The sequence below is a fragment of the Ictidomys tridecemlineatus genome, chromosome 3 (assembly GCF_052094955.1).
Source record: "Ictidomys tridecemlineatus isolate mIctTri1 chromosome 3, mIctTri1.hap1, whole genome shotgun sequence".
NCBI lineage: Eukaryota > Metazoa > Chordata > Mammalia > Rodentia > Sciuridae > Ictidomys > Ictidomys tridecemlineatus.
The window spans coordinates 102,073,065-102,093,782 of record NC_135479.1 but is presented as its reverse complement, the minus strand read 5'-3'; the positions used below and the strand labels follow the sequence as shown (position 1 = coordinate 102,093,782).

The 20,718-nt window shown below is 32.7% G+C and overlaps 1 protein-coding gene and 1 non-coding gene across 5 annotated transcripts in view; both read left to right on the top strand.

The window, feature by feature from the left end:
* The window catches only part of Tsc22d2 (TSC22 domain family member 2), a 53,633-nt gene that overhangs the window by 12,198 nt on the left and 20,717 nt on the right, over window positions 1-20,718 (top strand). Inside the window, exons 2-3 of one of the 4 annotated variants that reach the window (XR_005726759.2) lie at window positions 1,855-1,926; window positions 14,442-14,600. The exons of 1 other annotated variant lie outside the window; for it this stretch is intronic. Coding sequence is in view for 1 of the 3 variants with exons in the window: in XM_005339905.5 (XP_005339962.2) it covers window positions 1,855-1,926 (72 nt within the window). In the remaining 2 variants the exon portion in view is untranslated. The remainder of the gene's footprint in view (window positions 1-1,854; window positions 1,927-14,441; window positions 14,601-20,718) is intronic. 2 more of the 4 variants (XR_005726760.2, XM_005339905.5) reach the window with 2 other exon arrangements.
* LOC120884724 (U6 spliceosomal RNA) lies at window positions 19,022-19,128 on the top strand. Its single transcript, XR_005727134.1, has one exon. It is a non-coding gene; the product is annotated as a U6 spliceosomal RNA (small nuclear RNA).

Genomic DNA, 20,718 nt, shown 5'->3' with positions numbered 1-20,718 from the left:
TCCACTTTACATTTAACTTATAAGAGAAATTTTGCTGTTATGCTAAGAAATGCTAGAATTCCGTAATTTAAGTCATATGACTTTATTAAAACCAATTTATTTGGCAGATAAATTGGCCAAAATCTGAAGTGTTTTTTTATTTAAATGTCATCCTCATATTTGAGCATCTTTAAAGTTGTTTATGAATTTTTAATTCCAGACTTGGAGAATAACTTTCTAAGTTTACTTTGAAGGGAAGTATTTACTACCTAACTCTTTGAGTCATTCTGTCTAAAGTTAGGGTTTCTAAACAGACCTGTGAGGACATCAAACTAGTTCCCATATGGTCCTACGCAGGCCTGGTTTAAAAAAAGGGGGAAAAAAAAAACCCAGTTGAGTTTCCAGTTGGTTCAGCTGGTTTTCATTTGATTTGGCAGACTGACTTCTAAGTACAGTTACATTACACAACTTAATTAGCCTTCATCTGAGTTTTGAAATCAGAGTTCTGTTGTGCATTTGTCTTGATGATCACTGATACTTGAGTACTCTTGCAGTAGACCTTAGAAATAGTTTTCTAACTGTACCCATAATTCTGCAGAATTTCTAAATGCACATTATTAGGGCCTCAGAATTACATTTGTGTCATTTTGTATACAAAATGATAGCTGTTGAGCATTGACTGTATTCCAAGAGATTTAGGTATTGTCTCAATTCTTCAGTCATCCTGAGGGGCTGTTAACAGAGATTTAAAGAAGTCAAAATTTAGTGCTGCTACATGTTTAACTTAATGGTTTAAGAACGTAAACTTTGGAACCAGGTTACCTTTCTAGGTCTATGGCATTAGGCAGATTACTTCTGTTGGATCCAATTTTCTGATCTGTGAGATAGGAATATATAAATCTTAGACCTTTTAGGTAGAGCTGTTGCAAAAGTTGAGCTAATAAACATAAAGCACTTAGAACAGGGTCTCTTGTGCAATAAACATTTACATTGTTAGATGCTGCTATTCTGCTGCAGAAAGGATCAAGAATTGTAAAAATGATGTGACAGATATTTGTTAGCTCCCCTAAAGTACAAGTTGGTGGTTAGGGAGACTAGAACCATGCTGAAGAGGAGGGTGAACTATTAAGAAGCTGGTTTGTCAAAGGTTTTGTTCCCTAAGAAACTAGTCCTGAAACAAGGAGAATCATACATACTGGGACTTGCCCAGGTGAGCCATCAGTTAGGATTCTGTGCTGTTAGCCAGAATGGTAAAAGTGAATGATAGTTATTGTAAATAAGCTTTTACCTTTTAAAGGGGTGTTGTATTAATGCAAGCTAGAAAGCTGCCGTTGCAACCAAAGTTTTTGCACCAGCCCAGAGAAAAACCACATGTAAATATGAGAATTCTGAAGGTAGAAATGTGTCAAGTCCAACCCAGGAAAGGATTCTTGTTCATTCTCAAATACTTCCCACTTCAGCATATTCTGAGAAAGGTATGACTTAACATTTTACATGAACACTTAAGAATAGCTTTATTAAACTGCTAGACTAGTAGATATTATATTTAAAAGGCAAATGATGGGCTGTAGACTAGTCACATTCATACGTAAACACAATGTCACAACTGGATGCTAACTAACATTTAAAGTTTTATCTATTACCCCTTTTAGAAAATTGATCCTGAATTATTGTTGGAGTCTATTGGATTTTTGTCTAGTTTTTAATTTCTTTCAAAGTGTTTTAACAACTTTATATGCTTTTTTCTTTTTATTTTCAATAAAGCAGTTGCACTGTATTAGAAATCTAAAATTTTCCTTCTTTTTTTTTTTTTTAAAGTAGTGATTTTACTGTATATTCTCAACCTCATTTCCATTTGATTCTCGGATCTCACAGGAATCCTTCAACTGCTTTCTACCAAGCGTTCCATTTGAACACGTTTCAGGAATCAAAGAGCCTCTGGGATAGGTATGAATACTTACATATGGAATGCATACATGCAAAAATGTATGCATGAATTGCTTTGCATAAAACTGATCTTTGCTGTTTTAAGAGGGAAAATCACATGGTATCTAGCATGGGACAAAGCAGCAAAATAAACCAAAAGGACAGTATATATATTTTATAAACATTTTTTTTTAACTGAATTTTGTGCACTTTATATTTATTTTTTTTGAAGGATTTATATGTTCTGTGTGTGAATCTTATATTAAATAACCACTTATTTTAATCAAAAACATATTTCTGTAGTAATTTTAATTTTGTGCTATTCTATATGATTTCTATGTAAAAGCCATGATAACGTAAAACAAAATATTATTTCAAATTTTAAAATTGGAGGAAAGACAAGACCAAGGTATCAGAGTAGTCATTGTTTAATTTTTGATGAGACGTTCAAATATCCAAGTTGGTTCTATGGAGTTCATTAGATATACATTACTGATTTGCTAAGCCCCAAAACAGTTTGCTTTCTCACAGAAATCTACATATTTTACTTTCAACATTAAAAAATACAGAATAGTTTCAGAAGTGATTTTTGAGAAAAGATACTTTGGTTTATCTTTCTGCTTAGCATATATTTTAAGTGAGTGTATGCTCTGTTCAATTATTTTTGCTGAATATTTGTTAGCACTACATCATTCTATGTTTAATTAACAAAAGTTGAGCACAAGCAATGTTTTTAAATTTCACACAAAGCTTGTTAGATTCTTTTACTCTGCCTGGCAATGCATTTGTGTCTTTTGGTATAGTTTTGGATAACAATCTGCTCCATCTTATTAGAAAAAGTATTGCTAAGTGCATGTACATATCATATTAAGACATGATCTATATTGCCTAAAAACAGTAAGACTTTCTTTTAATCCTTAGGCGTGATTTGCTTGTGTGTGTTGTACTCTAAAGGTATTCTCTAACAAAGTACCTTTAGATGGTGTATCCCTTAACACAAAAATACTTCACCAAAGGTGTTTTTAAACAGTCACTTTTTGAACTTTATGTTTAAAATTTGTAGCACCAAGTTTATAAAATCAGTTTTTAGGTATTTCTGCTAGTAGTACAAATTAATATGTAAATGTAAATTACAGCATGAAACAAGCATGAAGGTTTAATTATTCAAATAGCTTACTGGGTGTAGTCAGAGTATGAATACTTTAGGATGCATCTATACTTCATCTGAAGAAAAAGGGAAAATTAGCACTCTATTTTGAAATGTAATGAGTTTTCAAATATCTAATTTTGACAAGCTGCCATAGCAGCGTGAATACATACATTATTTTCTCAAAGCAGCATAAAAAGATTTGAGCTTTATTTTGTATAATTCTGTTCTAATACTAAAAGGCTTCCTTTGTTTCATTGCAAAACAACAAAGAAGTTGACTGCTCATTTGTTGTTACAGCTAAATACTCCTTTATTTTTGTTTTATAGATACCAGAAATTTTAAGGTGTCAGAAATGAGGCAAGTTGCTTTATCTGTAGTTTTTCATGAGTTAAAATATTTTCTCTTCTTCAAAGCCAAAGAAGCTAATGGCTACTTGTCTATGTTAATGCCAAAATGTAATCAGCACTTACATTCTAGATCTTTAGATCAGCCATTTTTCACTATAAATTGGCCCATTGATACCAAGGTGACAACCCCAACCTAATGGAAATTGACTAATGGCTTCCTTTTGATTTTTCAACTAGCTTATTAAGTACTCAGTTGAGAAAAACTGTGGTTGCTAGATCCATTCAGAAGTTTAGGGGACTGAAAGTCCCTTACTTTATCTACTACATAATCTACTTATTTTAGGCATAAACTTGCCTGTCAGTATGGCCAGATATTATATTTCAGGCTTCAGGTTGGCCGCCGCCAACCCCCATCTCAAGGATTCCTTGAGTTTGGCTGAGTCTCTTTTTAACCAAAATATAAGTGATATATTTTTCTCGTATTGATTTAAAATTCCCCAATGGTCCTTCATTTCCTTTCCTATTTAAATTAGCAAGTTGAAAAGCTTTTCAACAACTCAGCTGCCTCTTCGTGTATTTAGATATTCTCTCCTGGGATATCCAGGGGGTTCCTAAATTGTACTAATATTGAAGCTCTTCTCAAGCTGCCTTTTCCCTCTTTCTGTATATGCCATCATAGTTTCTGACTTCCCTACTTGCAAAATCCTCAGGGAATCAATCAGTAAAACTATCTTCAAGTATTGGGACAGTCAACACAGATAGCTCAAAAATAATCAACCTCTTCTTAGGAATGCCTACTTATTATAGTGAATAATGTAGCTACACGATTAACTTTCTAGGAAATATATCTCGTCGTAAAGTCAATTTTTTAGCGATGTTCTCGTGTGTTAGTGTTTCAGAGCAGTAACTGTAAAATATGACTTTTTTTAAACTTTGCAAATTTAATTATTAGCTCTCTTAAATCTACAGAATTAATTTAGAACCTATCTTGCTAGTCACTGAGGATCAGGCTCTCATTGGGAATCTATAAAAGCAAACAGCTCTCAAATATAAAAGCAAACAGCTTTCAAAGTCAATAAGGCTGAAGGAGAACTAGGGAGAAGAAACTTTAAAGGAAGAAATTAGGTAGCTTGTAAGAATTTACTCTCATTGATAAGCACTTGCAATGTTTTCATGTTCATGAGGAAATTGCATAAATGTAGCAAGAGTAGCAATTGTTAGGTACACCATCCCCTTGAGTCTGCTTGTTCTTTTTTATGGTAGCACCACTATTTAAAAAGAAATTATTGGAGAATAGAAGAACTGGGTTATTAAAATGAATGTCTTAAGTAAGTTTATAGAAAGTCTTTTAGTAAATATTTGATGGTTTTTGTTAAAATATTTAGATTATTCACTTATATCTAATTACATCTGGTTTTTAAATTACTGGCTAAAAAAAAAAGTATATCCTTAACCCAAGTATTTGTGTTAGAAAAAAATTTCATTCTTTTCATTGTACATTATGAGATTTCATTTTTGAATCTAGAAGTGAATTAGCACTAAATGTTTCTATATCAGTAGCATGGGTACTGTATAAAATAATTTGTTTTGTTCTGTTCATCCTCCAAGAAACTTGGGTCTATTTTTAACCAATACTTGTTATCCCATATAATAGAACATATTTTACAATTTGGGTAATATAATTTTTGAATGCTCAGTAATAGGAATATTTAAAAATCTTTTTAATGAACCACAACTTGTATCAAAAAAGTACACCATTCATAAATGTTTTCATTTGAAACTGAAAACACGTGTGTAACCAGCACCAAGATTAGGACATAGGATATTATAACCCTCCTTCATGGCCTCTTCATACCCGCTTCTAGTCACCTTCTCCCTGTCCTAACTTCCGATACACTATGTAATTAGTGTACTTCCATACTATGTTAGTGCCTAGTGTTATGTTTGAGATTCATCTGTATAGTGGGATACTTGTTGGGTATTGGTACTGGTTAAATGTTCTCTCCCAATAATTATGTGTAATTACCTTAAGAATATAGAACTGACTGAACCATGTTGTAGCACCACAAATAGAGTCCCTGATAATTTGTCCTTAGTACCTAATAATTTATCTACATTTCACTTAAGGACATCTAGTAGAGGGTAGTCCAAGAAGCCAACAAGGACAGGTTTTTAATGACCTTTTAGTGTTCTTCACCTCCCTCCTTTTGATCCTCCCTCCTTCCCCTGCCCCCCCCCCATTTATTACTTTGAAATAATTTTAAATTGAAAATTGAAAAAATAATGCTGAGGGTTCCCGTGTACTGTTTACCTAGTTTTCCCCAGTAAACATATATTCAGGGTAACATATATTGGTCTTAATTGGTGTGGAGATTCAGTTAACTAAGTATACTTCCAAATTTCCAGGTTTTCCTTCAGTACTTACTAAAGTGGCTACGCTCACAGGACTCCTTTGTATCATATTATATAAATGTTTTTGTTGCTAGCTTATTCTGTAGTTTTTATGTAAGAGGTGAGCCAAGGTAGGACAAGCAGATAATCAGTAATACTTTGAGGATCAGATGAAAGCTATACATATTCGCTTCAAAGCTCATTGTTAGATCCCAGATTTAGATAAAAACTTAAGGACATGCTTATAAAATGTTCAGATGATATTAAAGCAGGCAAGTAATAAAGTCATTATTGAATGATGACATTTATTCACCAGTCTAAGGCATGTACCGAAATTGAGAAATTGAAAGAACTGAATATGGAAATTCAGGGAAGTTGAAATCTAGGTTGAGTAAGTAGGTGAAGTAAAAAATATGTACAGATGTGTTATTAGTTGACAAAATTTTTGTGGTATGAACAAGTAACAGGCATAAAATATTAATGTAATTTAGGCAGTATTGGTAGAATAAAACAGGACAAGATAATGACATTGTATTACATTTCTGTAGGCTAGTAAATCTAAATACAAAGCATACTAAAGGCATATGTTTGAAATTAAAAAAATAATAATAGAAACTAGACAAGTTACTTTCCTTATTTTCTACTTGGATAGCCAGGAAGGTGTTATGTTAACAAGCACGCTTGGGCTTACTTAAAGAAAGTAAATGGGGCTCCTGGGAAATAGTTTTGCCCTCACTAGAAATAATAAATCTGTCTTCATGTGTGTTAATCAGGAAATTGATTTTTTTGAAGTTTAGATTCAGTTACCTTTAAAATGCCTGCTCCATTGAATTTGGTCCCCCATGTAGTTCTAAATGAGAAAGGAAAAAGGTAACTGTTGGAATTAAGCTCCTTTACTTCTCCTTTGTCATTGTTGGCCTTATCAGCAGATCTTAAAGAGCTAAATATTTGCTTAAGGAGTGGAAGGCTAGCAAACTGCTGTGCCTCATTAAGAAAGAGCCCCTTGTCAGACTAGCAAGTGGGGGTCCTGAATAGGGAACCAGTGGAGCCTCCTTCTGACAGTAAGCTTATTGGAAATGAGAATTGCCATGGACCGTGGTAGTAAATGAAGCCCTCACATAGAACAGAGCAGTAGCATATTAAATACTACAGAATTCTTCATTTTGTGGTGCCAGACATTGGGAAAGTAACTTTGGGGTGGGGGGTACTTATGTGTTATAAAGGTAGAAATTTAAGAAAGTTAACTTCCTTCAAGTCATGAATCATACATGCATGGACATACATACATGCATGAATCATACATGCAGTTCATAGTTGTAGGACATAAAAACGGCTCTTCCAGGGGCTGGAGTTGTGGCTTAGCAGTGGAGTGCTCCTCTAGCAGGTGCCAGGCCCTGGGTTTGATCCTCAAGCACCAAAAAAAATAAATAAATAAAAGTATTATGTCCAGCTACCACTAAAAATAAAATACTTAGGAAAAAAAAAAACAGATCTTCCAAATTTTTAAAAGCCATATACATGGTTATCAAAGTGATGCTGTCAAGATATAAGTCAAATTCTTGTTATGTAAAAATAAGAACAGTATGTAGAAAGGAAATACAGTTATATATAAAGATGGTGAATGCAGGTTTGGGGGCTTTTAGTGAAAAATGAGAGAAGACTGCATAAAACTGTGAAAACCATGCTGCAGTGTTCTGGAAAAAAACCCTCCTACAAATTTCAGTAAAGTATTAGATGTTTGGTCATTGCATAAAGTACAGTCATCTGTATCCACGGGTTCTTCATCCTTGAATTCAGCATACCTCAGAAAATAATTTTAATTGCATCTGTACTGAATATGTACAGACTTTTCTGTCATTACTCCCTGAACAATAGAGTATAAGAACTATTTCTAAGTATTTACATCGCATTAGTATTATTATTAATCTAGAGATGATTTAAAGTATACAGGAGACTGTATATAGATTATATGCAAATACTGCTCCATTTTACATAAGGAACTTGAGCATCTGACCTGCAGACATCAAGGAAAAACTGGCAATAAATACTTATCCCAAATTATAGACGCTTGACAAAAGATTTTCATTTTGCCATTTTAAGTGTTTTCTGAGAGATCACCTTTCCTAACCAGAAGACTAAAGTCTTAAAATTTCACTTTTGCATAATAGTACAGAATGAAGCTAAGGGAGAATATCAAGAGAAATATGCAATTCTTTGACTCAGCAAAAGTTTATTGATTCCTAAAAGTAAATGCTGGGAGAGAACAAGATTAGGACAACTCAGTACTGACCTTGATTAGCTGGGTCTACTATGGAAAAAGATGGGCAAATACATTATCACAAGATTAAAAGTGATCTGTCTTGTAGAATCAAGCATTTTGTCTTTCAAGAACAGCTGGAGGGATTGGTCAAAGTTGCTTCAGAAGGTGACTTTTTAATTGGAAACTTAAAAGATGGGTAGAATTTGGTCTTGTAGAACTGAGGAAAAGGGAACAGTTCAGTTAGAGGAAATACAGAACCACTGCAAAAGGACAGAATATGTGGGATAAGAATAGTTCAGTTTGGTGCCTAATATATTTGAAGACAGCTGAAAAGAGAAGCTGAATTGGATAGAGACCAAAAATACTAGAAAGGTCCCCAGATGAAGAAGGAATAATTACCAGAGAGAAGGAATTATTACAGCTGCTTGAATACTATAGGGAAGCACACAAACTTGACTTCAAAATGTCAAAAACCCTAACTGGGAAATTCTGGTACTATTAGAAAGTATTAGTGAAGGAATTAGTTTGGAAAGAAGAAAGTGATGAGGTTTTTGTATTTAACTATTTTATAGATAAATTGATGAGCTGGTGGAAATATTCAGGGTGCACACAGCTGGGTGGAGAAATTAAGACTAAAAGAATCTTTTGTTTTACTTTGTTACTTATTTTTAGAGTTCAAGCTTTAATAAAGACCAAGATTTCGAAGAAGGAAAATAGGGTAAGAGGGTCAAGCCAGGACTTTAAGCAACACCACTGATGTTTAGAGAACAGGACCAAGTCTGAGGAGGATAAGTGATTTTTAGAGACAAAAACACCCTGGGAATATGTTTTCTAGCCAAAGAAGGGAAAATATTTGAATCTTTATTTTTAAATAATTTTAGATTTACAGAAAAAAATGTGAGAATAAAACAAAGAAATTTAATAGTCTTCATGCCAAGATTCATTATTAGCATTTTATTATATTTGCTTTGCCATCATAATATTTAGAAACCACTTAGTAAGTTGCAGTCTGGGTGTGGTTACACATACCTGTAATAATTCTAGTGGCCCAGGAAGCCGAAGCAGGAGGATCGCAAGTTCAAAGACAGTCTTAGCAATTTAGCAAGGCACTAAGCAACTCAGTGAGACCCTGTCTCTAATAAAATACAAAATAGGGCTAAGGATGTTGATCAGTGGTTCAGCCCCTGGTACCCCCACTCCAAAAAAGAGTGAGTTTCAGATACCATAATCATTTGATCTCAAATACTTCAACATATATTTTCTTACATACCAACAGAATAATTACCAAATTTAGGACACTTGACATTACTATGCTGTTGTATAAGGTGAATATGCAATTTCTATTCAGTTTCTAACAATTGTTCCCCAAATATTCATAATCATTTTTACCTGATCCAAAAGCCAATACAGAACCATAGATTACATTTAATTATAAAGTCCTGTGTAACAGGTATTTCAATTCTGTTGTCTCTTATACGATTATTTGAAGTGTAAATATTGATTAAAAAAAAAAAAGAGCGCTGCTGTTCTGGATAAAATACTAGGGGAAAAAATATATCTGCCTAGCTAGTTCATATTATTTGGGGAATGAAAGACAAGTGAGTACTGCCTGAAATCTAGATGGAACAACTAGGATTAGAGAAGTTTTATAAGGAAAGTTCTGTTATTTCTCAAATTTGGGGGAGAAATTTCAGAGAAGGAGAGTATGCAGATGTTAAAATGAATGTGTCCTTTAGAATAGCAAGAGGTATATTCATGTACTTTTATTTCCTGCACATGGTGACTTTTTTGCATATGTATTAAGTTGGTAATTTTAATTATCTTGAATTGGAAAAAGAAGTATAATTAGAAGACATTTTTACATCATTACTTGGGTTTACAAATTATTAACTATCATTTATATTCTGTCCTGTCCTCTTAGTTTAATACTGATACTTAGGTGGTTTGTCTGCTGCCAGATTGTTAACCATAGATCTTACGTCTTAAATAATGAGATCTTATCTCACTATTTGAACTGGTATTACATTGGTTCCTTGACATTTCTTCTCTTAGTTTTTCTGTAACTAAGTGAACTGGTACACCCAACACACCGACATCGACTTCTAGCCCATTATTAAACTTCAGAACTGACAGTGAGAAATTATTCCTTTACTGTTTCCCCATCATTACATGTTTCTGTGTATTTGCTTACCACCATCATTATTTAATAAATATCTCAACCTGAGTCACCCCAATCTGCTGAGAGGTCATTACAGTTATTTTCAGGGTGAAATTTAGATCAGATGAGAAGGTGGTAAAATTTTTGTTTTCATTAAGATTGGAATTTCAAGTAGTTCAGGCGAAAAATGCCTCATTTTCTAGTATAGCTCACATTCTTTGTAGGTATATGTGTGCTCATGCTCCTAGAAATATCCCAAATGACTCAAATGAGGGAATATCTTAGATTTTTATGATGGGTATAAACCTTTTAAATTAGAAATTAACTTCTGTGTTTAGGCTTTACTTGACTACTTCTAAAATATTTTTCATATTGGACAGAAATAAATTTAAATGATAATAATTTAGAATGTATACCCAATGCTAAATATCCTCAAGAAAGAGCATTTTTTATGCCAATTTATTTCTTTATTACTTTCAAAGTTTAAAGGTCATTGATTACAAATACTAAAAGATTTGGAAGATGCCCTTATATTTTTCAGTGTTTAATTTGTAATATTTGGACTAGAAATAGTGGTGTCCTCAGTATGTTACAAAATGTGTTCAGGCAGCGTGACTCTCATCTGTTCACAGTTACTGAAGTCCATAGACTGAGGATTTTTTTTTTTTTTCCAACTTCAGTGTCAAGACTAATGGTACAGTTCACAGTGTGTATTTTCTACCTATAGTAAGCTGTTCTCTATGTACACACACAACACACATTTAGGAATACAAATAGAACTTGTCCTGAAAACCAAAAACATCTTTCTGTATGTACAACTAGTAATTAGAAAAATAAAAATAGTATATTCTCTCTAGTCCTACACACTATTGGAAGAGGAATAAGGAAATAAGGAAAAGAGTTGTAACTAATCCTTGTTCTGTTCACAGTGATTGTTAACCCTTGGTCATCACAAAATTTCTATGTTTATTTGCAGCAGATGTTTCTACTTTCCATGTTGCCAAGTCCAGGAATGTTGCTAAGTATATATCTAGGATGGTCATAACATACTTTGTCTCAAGAAATTAGATACCACTTCTCAAAAGCATAATGTGTGATATTTCTTAATTTTTTTTTTACATTTCTTTTCCTTTATATTGACTATTACTAATAAGCTCTAAGTTTTTCTTTTAACAAAGTATGCAGGTCCTAAGTGCATATTGAGAAATATGTATATTGTTTTGTATATGTTTCTACTACTTTTGAAAGGACCAGCAATAGAATTCATTTGTGAATAAACATGAACTGTTAATAACAAATAGCTTAGAGCTTAATGAAATTGTATTTTGCATATCTTTCACCAGTAGGTGCATTTGATATGCAACCTAACACTGTGCGTATGTGCACACTCCCAGACAGGTATAGCTCAGTCAAAGAGCCCCTGCTAGCATACCCAAAGCCCTGGTTTTGATAACCATTACCACAAACACCAAGAAAAGATGGATGTTTTTAGTTTTTTTTTAGTATAGCTAATAGTTAGTTGTCTCTTTCATTAGATCTTGGCTCAACCACAGATAACATGAGCTTTCTTACAGTTGTGTGTCTTTTTATACATTTACTTCATGGAATATAACTTTCTTTCCAGTGTTGTTATTTTATTATGTACATGTGGACTGATTTTTTTAAAATAAGTTCTATCTTTGATATTTCTTCTACAGTGATTTCCCAATACATAATCTATGGAACAACTATGTTTAATGTATTTGGGGCATACAGAAAATGCAAAACTTTCTCCTTTCTCCACTAAAAAGTAAGCATTTCAGACCTTCAAGAGCAAGCATTTACTATGGTTAGGCTTTTTTTTTTTTTTAACCCCAAAACAGTGTAGTGAACTTTCTTGAACAGCAGGGTAAAATGTGGCAAAATATTAATAGCTAGTGTTAGATAATTTTTAGAATATTTTTAAAGAAATGTAGCTTACAGGGAGCTGGGGATGAAGCTCAATTGGTAGAGTGTTTGCCTTGCATGTACAAGGTCCTTGGTTCAATTCCCAGCACCTCAAAAAGAAAGAAATAAATGTTGTTTACACTTAAAAGTAAAATTTGATATTCAACTAAGCTGAACACATTCTGGTAGAATGTTTGCCCAACGCATGTGATGCCTTGGGTTAAATCCCTAGTATGGCACCAATAAAAGGTTGGGGGTAGAGAGGATACTTTTAGAAACTCTTAGCAAATTGATTTTGCATATCACTCACTTTTCAGATAATCACTTGGAAATGGCAAATCATTCATCTTTTTGCCCTCCTGCTTACTATTTTGTCCTAATAATATAGATTTTCTATGAAAGAAAACGAGCTAAGTGATGACAAACATAAGCCTAGTTCTTACTGAGCTATAAGAACGTTTAATGGCACATTGTCAGTTAAATGGGATTTTTCTTCCTCAAAAATGAAAAAAGAATGAAAACATTTCAGTTACCCAGTTTCATTTCAGATTTTTAATAAGAATTTTCTTCAATTTGGAATTTAGTGATTAAAACTCTTCAAATATGACCCCTGTACTTGGTAACAACTAATTTTAATAATAAATATTCAGGAAAATTTTGATATAAAAGTTTTGTATCTTTTTAAGTGTAGAGAGCTCATAAGCCATGTTCGTATAATGCACACACCTTTAAATTTTCTTCTATAAGTTTCATTGTAAATACCTAAATGCTTTCATTCTGGTGTAATTCTGTCTTCCAAAGGCTTTCCAGGCATTTATGATAACAGTGCATGTTTGCTGGCAAACCCTTTAACAGAGGGTCAAACATTCTGCCCTTTAAATTACCAATTCATCAAAGCCTTGCACACAAGGAAATGACCAGCATTATTGATAGACATTTCAGGAAGAACTGATTTTACTAAATGTGACTGCATACCGGATCTTCTCAAGGAATTTGCCCCACAAATAATAAATCATCAAAAATAAACATTTAAAAAAGTTTTTGGTAATATTTTGGTTGAGAGGAAGTAAGAGCTGCATAAAACCTTTCTACAAATATTTGGTAAAATGTTAATGAAATGACCAGAACTTTAAGCTGTTGTTTATCCTCATAAATATGGATTTTTGCCTTCACCAGGTGATTTCATTGTAAAACTGTGCTTTGAAAAAAGACAAAATGTGTTTGTGTGATTTTGTTGAAGTCAAATGTGTTGTGAGATTACATTTGGAAAGATCATATTTGTAAATAACCAAGTGTGACAGAAGAGTTCCCTTGGAAGTTCAGGTCTGCAACAGCATAACCCAGTCCATACATGTGTGTCAAATCTATCTTGAGATAGCTGCGGAATTTCCTTTATAATACTCTTGAAGCTTTCTATAACTTTGTACATACTGATCTTCCTCAATAATGGCCTCTTTCTTTCCCCTTTCCCTGTTGCCCCATTATATATCATTTTATTTAGGGGGCTAATTTAGGTAAAATATGCCCACAAATATGGGTTGTCTTTTCCATGAATTACTGGCAACTAAAAGTGTAAATGTGCATTCGTATCAAACAGTGTTTTTAATGATATTATTCTTCAGGGATTAAAAAATATACCCAGTTGAAAACTTTCTGGTGAAAATTTAATATAATTTAGGATGATATTCTTAACAAGGTAGTATTTGTCATTATTAAATCTTTCTATCCCCAATTCTCCATTGCCCATACTCAGGACCACTACTGAGTAGAATACATTATTATGTCTACTATATAAAGTACTTAAAAATTCATTCATACTAACATGTTGTCTATTTTAATAATTGGGCAGTGGAGACAGATTCAGATTTAAGAATAAAAATCAAATTTTTGCTATTGTAAGCATTTAATGATTCACATATATCATAACTGATCCAGCTCTAATTCTAAAATCTTTTCTGTGGATGTGGACCCAAAGTAGAACTCAAATGCCATTCCATAGGACCACAAAACTTTCTACTTCAGATTATGTGGTATTAAATCATAATTTCTGGATCATGATCTTAAACCTTTAATTGGTTTCATTTCTAGTTGAGTCTTCACTAACAAGTATTCTTGATGGCCTTGAAAGTCCATGTTGAAATTTAAAGTTCAAAGTAACCAAATCAAATATGAAATTACTTTACATTTAAAAATATTAAGTACAAAATATCAGTTGTGTAATCATGGTAAAACATAAAATTTTGCTATAAAAGATTTTTAAAGGCTATTTTATTAAAACACTTATTTACTTAAACTCTTTGCTAGAATTTTTTTTAGAATTCAGCATCGGAGGAGGAATGTGACATAATAATGATCGAAAGCCGAAAGTTTAAAAGTTGTGATGCCCTCACATGGTTGGAGGGTTATTCTAGCTTCTAAGGACTGAATGTTGTCCACAAGAGTGTCTCATCAGGTCATAAATTGGTAAGACTTAATGGATTAGATTTTATGTATTATACCTGATGTTATTGTATTGACATGACTATTTATGAACAAAATGAGCACATTGTATTACTAAGAGTATAGTATTAAATATAAGTTAAAATTTGAAATTTTAAATACTTGGAGTATGTAATCTTTATTATATGAGCCTTAAGGCCATATCTTTGCAGTGGTGTTCAATAAATACATCAGTTTTTAAAAGAAAGTGAAATCCTGAATTACATAAAAATTTTTAAATGTTGCTGTTGGATCTGCTGTAGATGCTTACAGCATAGTGGAGAGCCCAAAATACTTTGAGTTATTATTCCAGGAGATATTTGATAAATAATATCATTTTTCTTTTAAAAAGTCCATTTCTTCATAAAATATAGCTTAGATTAATTTTATTAATGCTTTTGAGGATTTTACTTTCTTGATAAAAAGACAATTTTCTTCTAAATGTTTCTAAAATAAAGCCAAAATTTTTACATCAAGAACACCTAAGATACCAGTGTCACCTGAAAATGATATATTAGAAGTCAATACACTTTTTTTCGTATGCCCTGAAAATTAATTCCTCTCAGAATTGTACTCTTCCTAGAAAAAAAATAAATTTTAACTTGTTTTGTGTACATTTTTATTTTGCTTTTGTTTACACAGCTGTATGGGGGGTGCTCTTAGAATAATATAATTTAGCTCAAGATTTAAAATTTTAAACTGAAAATCACCATATTTTGCAAATGAAGAAAAAGAATCTGGGTTAGATTTTATGTCCAATTATTGTATTTGTAGAATTAATATTACTAAAATGTGGTTACCATCAAAAATTATTTGAAGTTCTTTATTTTCCAAAAAAGCCAAAAAGTTCCCACCATTATGTATATTTATAATGAACCAGTAAAAAAAATAGGAATGGGGGGCAAAAGGCCTGGCCAACTAAATAGGCAGTATGTATTTCAAACTTAACCAGAGGTGGGTTATTTTCTTCCTTCTATGCACTCATACCATTCTATCTTTTGAATAATATTCTAAATTATTTCTGATATAGTATTCCATAGCTTCATGTTTATCATATTCTCTAAACTAAAGTTTCTTAAATTAGTATTTGGATCAATTGAAGTCTGGAAGGAAATACAACAAACCAATAAGTTGATTCTTATCCTGTATACTTTTCTGTTTTCTTTATTTTCTATAACAAATCTACATAAATGATTATAAGGAGAATAATTTCTCTAGGATATCCATATTTAATAGGGCTTCAGAGTATTAGAAACTCTGGAATATGGGGTAGCATTTTTCATATGTTTAGGTTTCTGTGAAGGGTTCAGAGCATTTGTCAGATTTTCAAAACAGTTAATATTGCTAGGGAATATTTTGTGCCTAAAAGGACAAGCCTTATTGGGCACTCACGTAAGTGGTATATGAGAGAAATTTTCAACAATTATAATGATTCTTAGTGATATTTATCCAAGACTAGCTTATTTTAAGTAACCATAAGAATGATGGGACAGATCAGAGCCTAGCTGCTTCTGGCTTAGGAATTTCATAGTTTCAGTCCCTGTGCTCAAGTGTTGATTGGATTTCTCCACAAAGGAGTTTCGATTTTGCTACTGAGTGGTTATTATGTGTCAGGCATTGTGCTAAGTATTTTTGGCACATTTTCTCATTTAACTTTTAGATACTATCAATATCTTCAGTTTAACAAAAAAGGAAATCAAAAGCTTAGGTAGGTTAAGTAACTTGCTCAAGTCACGTGGCCATTGAGTGGGAGCTAGGATTCAGATATAACTTTCTGACTGGAGCATAGACTCTCAGAGTGTTTATATGCAGAGTGACCCTGGCTTACTTGAAATGGTAAGACAAAGGATTTTATATTTTATGAAGGTGTGAATAAATTTGATTTACCTTGAACTTAAATAGAAATGAGTCATCCTCTACTAAAATGTCATCTTTTAGAGTGTTGGCCAAAAATACATGTTGTAAGTTGCTTACTATTCAAAATTACTTCGTGCATTAGAAAATATGTTCAGAATTAATGTTTATGGTTGTAAGCACAAATGTGTATTACATAATACATATTTTTAAGGTCTAGTACTTACTAGAATAGTACTATAGTATTAAGTATTATATTAATATTATATATTAATGTTATTAGTATTAAGTATAACATAACCATTAAGGAACTCACTCCTTAATATTCAGAATTTTTAAATAGCAAACACTAGATGGCATTTTAAAAAATTTTCTTGAGCTGCCAATGTTCCATGTAGAAGTTGGAAATATTATTAGATATGAAACTCCCTACTGAATTCTTCATGAGAATTTCTCATTTGTCCTTAGTTTTGAATAATTATATTGAGAAACCTCTTTTATGCCTATTTTAAGAATTTGAGGGAGGAAAAGAAAGAATCACTATTGATACATGAGGTTTTCTTACGAGAACCTTTGTACATACCCTTTGGGTTGTTTAATTTTTCTCTCATATGAGCTCCAAACCTTATAACCTGTTCCCTATATTTAAGTATTTGTAATAAGGTTCCTGTGTGTTCAAATAGGGTTTAAAGTTAAATCTACAGTAATAATACTGCTTAAAATAAGTACAAGTGAAAAACCGTAAGAATTTGTTTGCTTTTCAGTTAAATTGAATTTGTTTGCTGATAAGTAGAAACTCAATTTTTTCAGTGCCATGATTAAGAATATACAAATAATTTCATAAATCCCATCAGAATATGAAAATCATAGTTTTATTCTTCTTGATAATGCATTTGTATCCTAACTTGTTTAGTAGTAATATATCTGACTTTTCAAGATTAAAACTATGGAAAGTTTGGACAGTAAGACCAAGTTTTTAACACAGTTACTATCTCAGCATTTGTATCCTCCTTTCCTGACTTTGTGAACATATATAATGTTCATAGTTGGAGTTGTGGTTGATAAGTAGCTTTTCAGAAGTTTTAAAAATGTTTAATTAAAAACTAAAGTTAATACTGATAGGTGAATGGTTTATAATTTGGACTGATGTGTGATACTTTGACATCTGTGATACTGTCCCTTCATATTTTTCTTCTTGCACCTTGTTGGTAGTTTCTACTCAGACTCCTTGGCAGGCTTTTTTTCTGTTTGTCCTTCTAAATATTTTTGGAGTCCTCAGGATGCTGTCCATACCCTCTTCTAGCATTGTTCCTTATACCAAGAGCACATTAGTGCCTGTGTTTATCTTCATGCTGTAGGCAGACGTGTTCTCTAGGCACTCACACCTGTTCCCTGCAGCCTAGGGCTCTCCTTGTATTTTCATTTCCCTGATCTCCCACAGCTCTCTGAACAAAGTACTGCCAGTCTGCCAGTCTGATGAGTGTCTCTTCATCCTGTCCCATTTCCCATCCCCCTGTTCTTTCTACTTGGAACAATTTTTTAAATGTTCTTTTTTCTCCACCCAGCTATGACACTTTCTCTATTAAACATTTTTTCCTGACCCTAGATATTATTTGTTCCCCAAACATCCTCTAAAATCTTGCCCTATCTTAGCATTTGCCATATCTATAATTTGTATGTCTTCGGTATGTAAAAATGTAAGCTCTAACCCTAGGGTTATATTCAGTTGACATTATAACTGCAGTGTCTGGTAAATATTTAAATATATTAAAATCCCTCTGAATGTAGCATCCCATAAATCAGTATCTGTAAAGAATATCAGAAATTAAATACAATTAGAAGCAAGAAACAAATGTAGAAATTGATCACCTATTCTAAGTCATTTCATGATGTTTAAATTTTGGCCACTGTAATTTACCACTACAAATTATATAGATAACATATTAAGTGTTTACCATGAGCCAGACACTAATGTATTATCTCACTGAGTCCCATTACCTAGTCTTGTTTTTATCTCCTGAGAGGCTGAATAGCTTGCCTGAAGTCAGTATCTTTAAAGTAATGGAGTTGAAATTCAAGCTTAGGTGTGACTCCAGATAAAAAGCCCTTTTATTCATTACCACCTCTCACAGCTTACCTTGAGTCTAGAATTATACATTTGTGTTGGAAGGGAATTTAGTGGCCCACTTGGATCATGTCAACAGTGTACCTTGCAAGTTGTCATCTTTAAACACCACATTTACCTTGGTCTCATGGTCATTTTTTTAAAAAATCAGTTTCATGTTTAAACCTTTTATAAACTCTTCCTGTACAACAGAGAAGTTTAAAATGTGAAGCAGAAAACTCAGATGATTGCCATCATTTGAAGTACATTAAAGAATGTTAGCTGCACTACAAATTCTGTGGAAGGGTTGAAATGGTACATTGTCTAGTTACTTCTGTGTTTTTAGAGCTGCCCTAATAAGTAATATGGATTCCAGTTATTGGCCATGTAAGTCAACAATATTAGTACAAACAGAGTTTAAAAGTTATTTTTCAAAAATAGATGAGGGGTGCTGGCTTCGGCAGCACATTTACAAAAATTGGAACAATACAGAGAAGATTAGCATGGCCCCTGCGCAAAGACGATAGGCGCATTCGTGAAGCATTTCATATTAAAAACAAAAATGGATAGAGAGAGCTGGGTGCAGTGGTACATGCCTGTAACCTTGGGGGCCTGGGAGGCTGAGGCAGGAGGATCATGAGTTCAAAGCCAGCTTCAGCAACAGTGAGGCACCAAGCAACTGTCTCTAAATAAAATGCAAGATTCTGGTGAGAACAAGGCTCAGTGGTTAAGTGTCCCTGAGCTCAATCCCAGGTAACCCTCCCCATCCCCCCTAAAAATAAGGAGACATTGTTTAATATCTTAGTGATCACGAGGATATCTTCTTCACTTCTTAATTATTGTAATGATGTAATGTCCTCATTGGAGGTCTTTATTTGTGCCCCATCCACCAAATAAAATGTGAAGTATATCAGAATTTCTTCAGACTCCTAGCACACCGAGAACTTCTACTTTTTTGCTGAAACACGTGCCAACATCTTCTCTATTAGACTAATCCTGCAAACCTTTTTGGCCTTTGGTTCCTTTCACTTTCTCCTTTTAGATTGAGATTGGTCCACTCAGAGAACTCATAGATTTACAGATGACTCTTCTCTAAATTGTGATTCTTATGTGAAAACGTCTTTGTCACTGTTTTTATCCAGAACATCAGTAGAATTTTTTTTAAACTCCACTTTATTTTCCATGAAGTTTTCCACTACTTTTACTGTGTTCCAATGGTAACTCTTCTGTCAGTTTCTAATAGTTTAAATCATTGTTAATTTCTTAGATCATTGTCCTGCCATGATAAGCCCAACATAACATTAGATCATGACAAACTTATTAGATGCAACTAGGTAATAAAATATTATTACCTGTGTTAAATATAAAATATTTCCAAATATTATGTCATATTCAATATTTTTCTTTGAGTAATATATTTTATTTTATATCAACTCATATCAAATATGTATCTCATGCACAGTGTTATAATATAGATCCTTGAGTCTTTAAGCTTTAATTCAAGAGAGAACATCTGATAAAAACAACAAAAATGTGGAAGACTCAGAGAGGTGATGCCTATTGGCAAGAGAAGAAGAGGGCTAAGAGAGCAAATGAGGCATACCATTTCAGATGACAGCCTCCATGTGGCCTCTAAATTGATTTTAACAAACTCCAGGTCATGATAAAAATTAAGACTTAATCATAAAAGATTTTACACAGACATGTGCACATCATTGTAAAATTCAGTCATGTCTAAACTGTATAATTGTTATTCCTATAAGAAATCAAGGACATGGATCTAAATTGAAATGAGAAAATGTTGTTAGCTGTTAAAAACTTTTTGTCACTGATAGTGTATTTATTACAGTTCTTATTGAGTGAAAAACTATTATAGTAGTCTTATTTTATACTTTATCATTTACACCATAATCCCTTTTTGACTTAGGTAATTGTAAAGCAGTGATTGACAAGGACAGGAAGTGATTTAAAAGCAAAACAATGCTTTATCCCACAGTTTTTTATTTGCTTTCAGTTGGAATTTGTTGAAATTTCACGTGAAAGTACTACCTGGGATATTTTAGTTACACAATTTTTTGGAAACTTTTATATTGAGTTAAATTAATCCAGATATGTTTCAGCAACCTATGAAAAAATTTCCCCAAG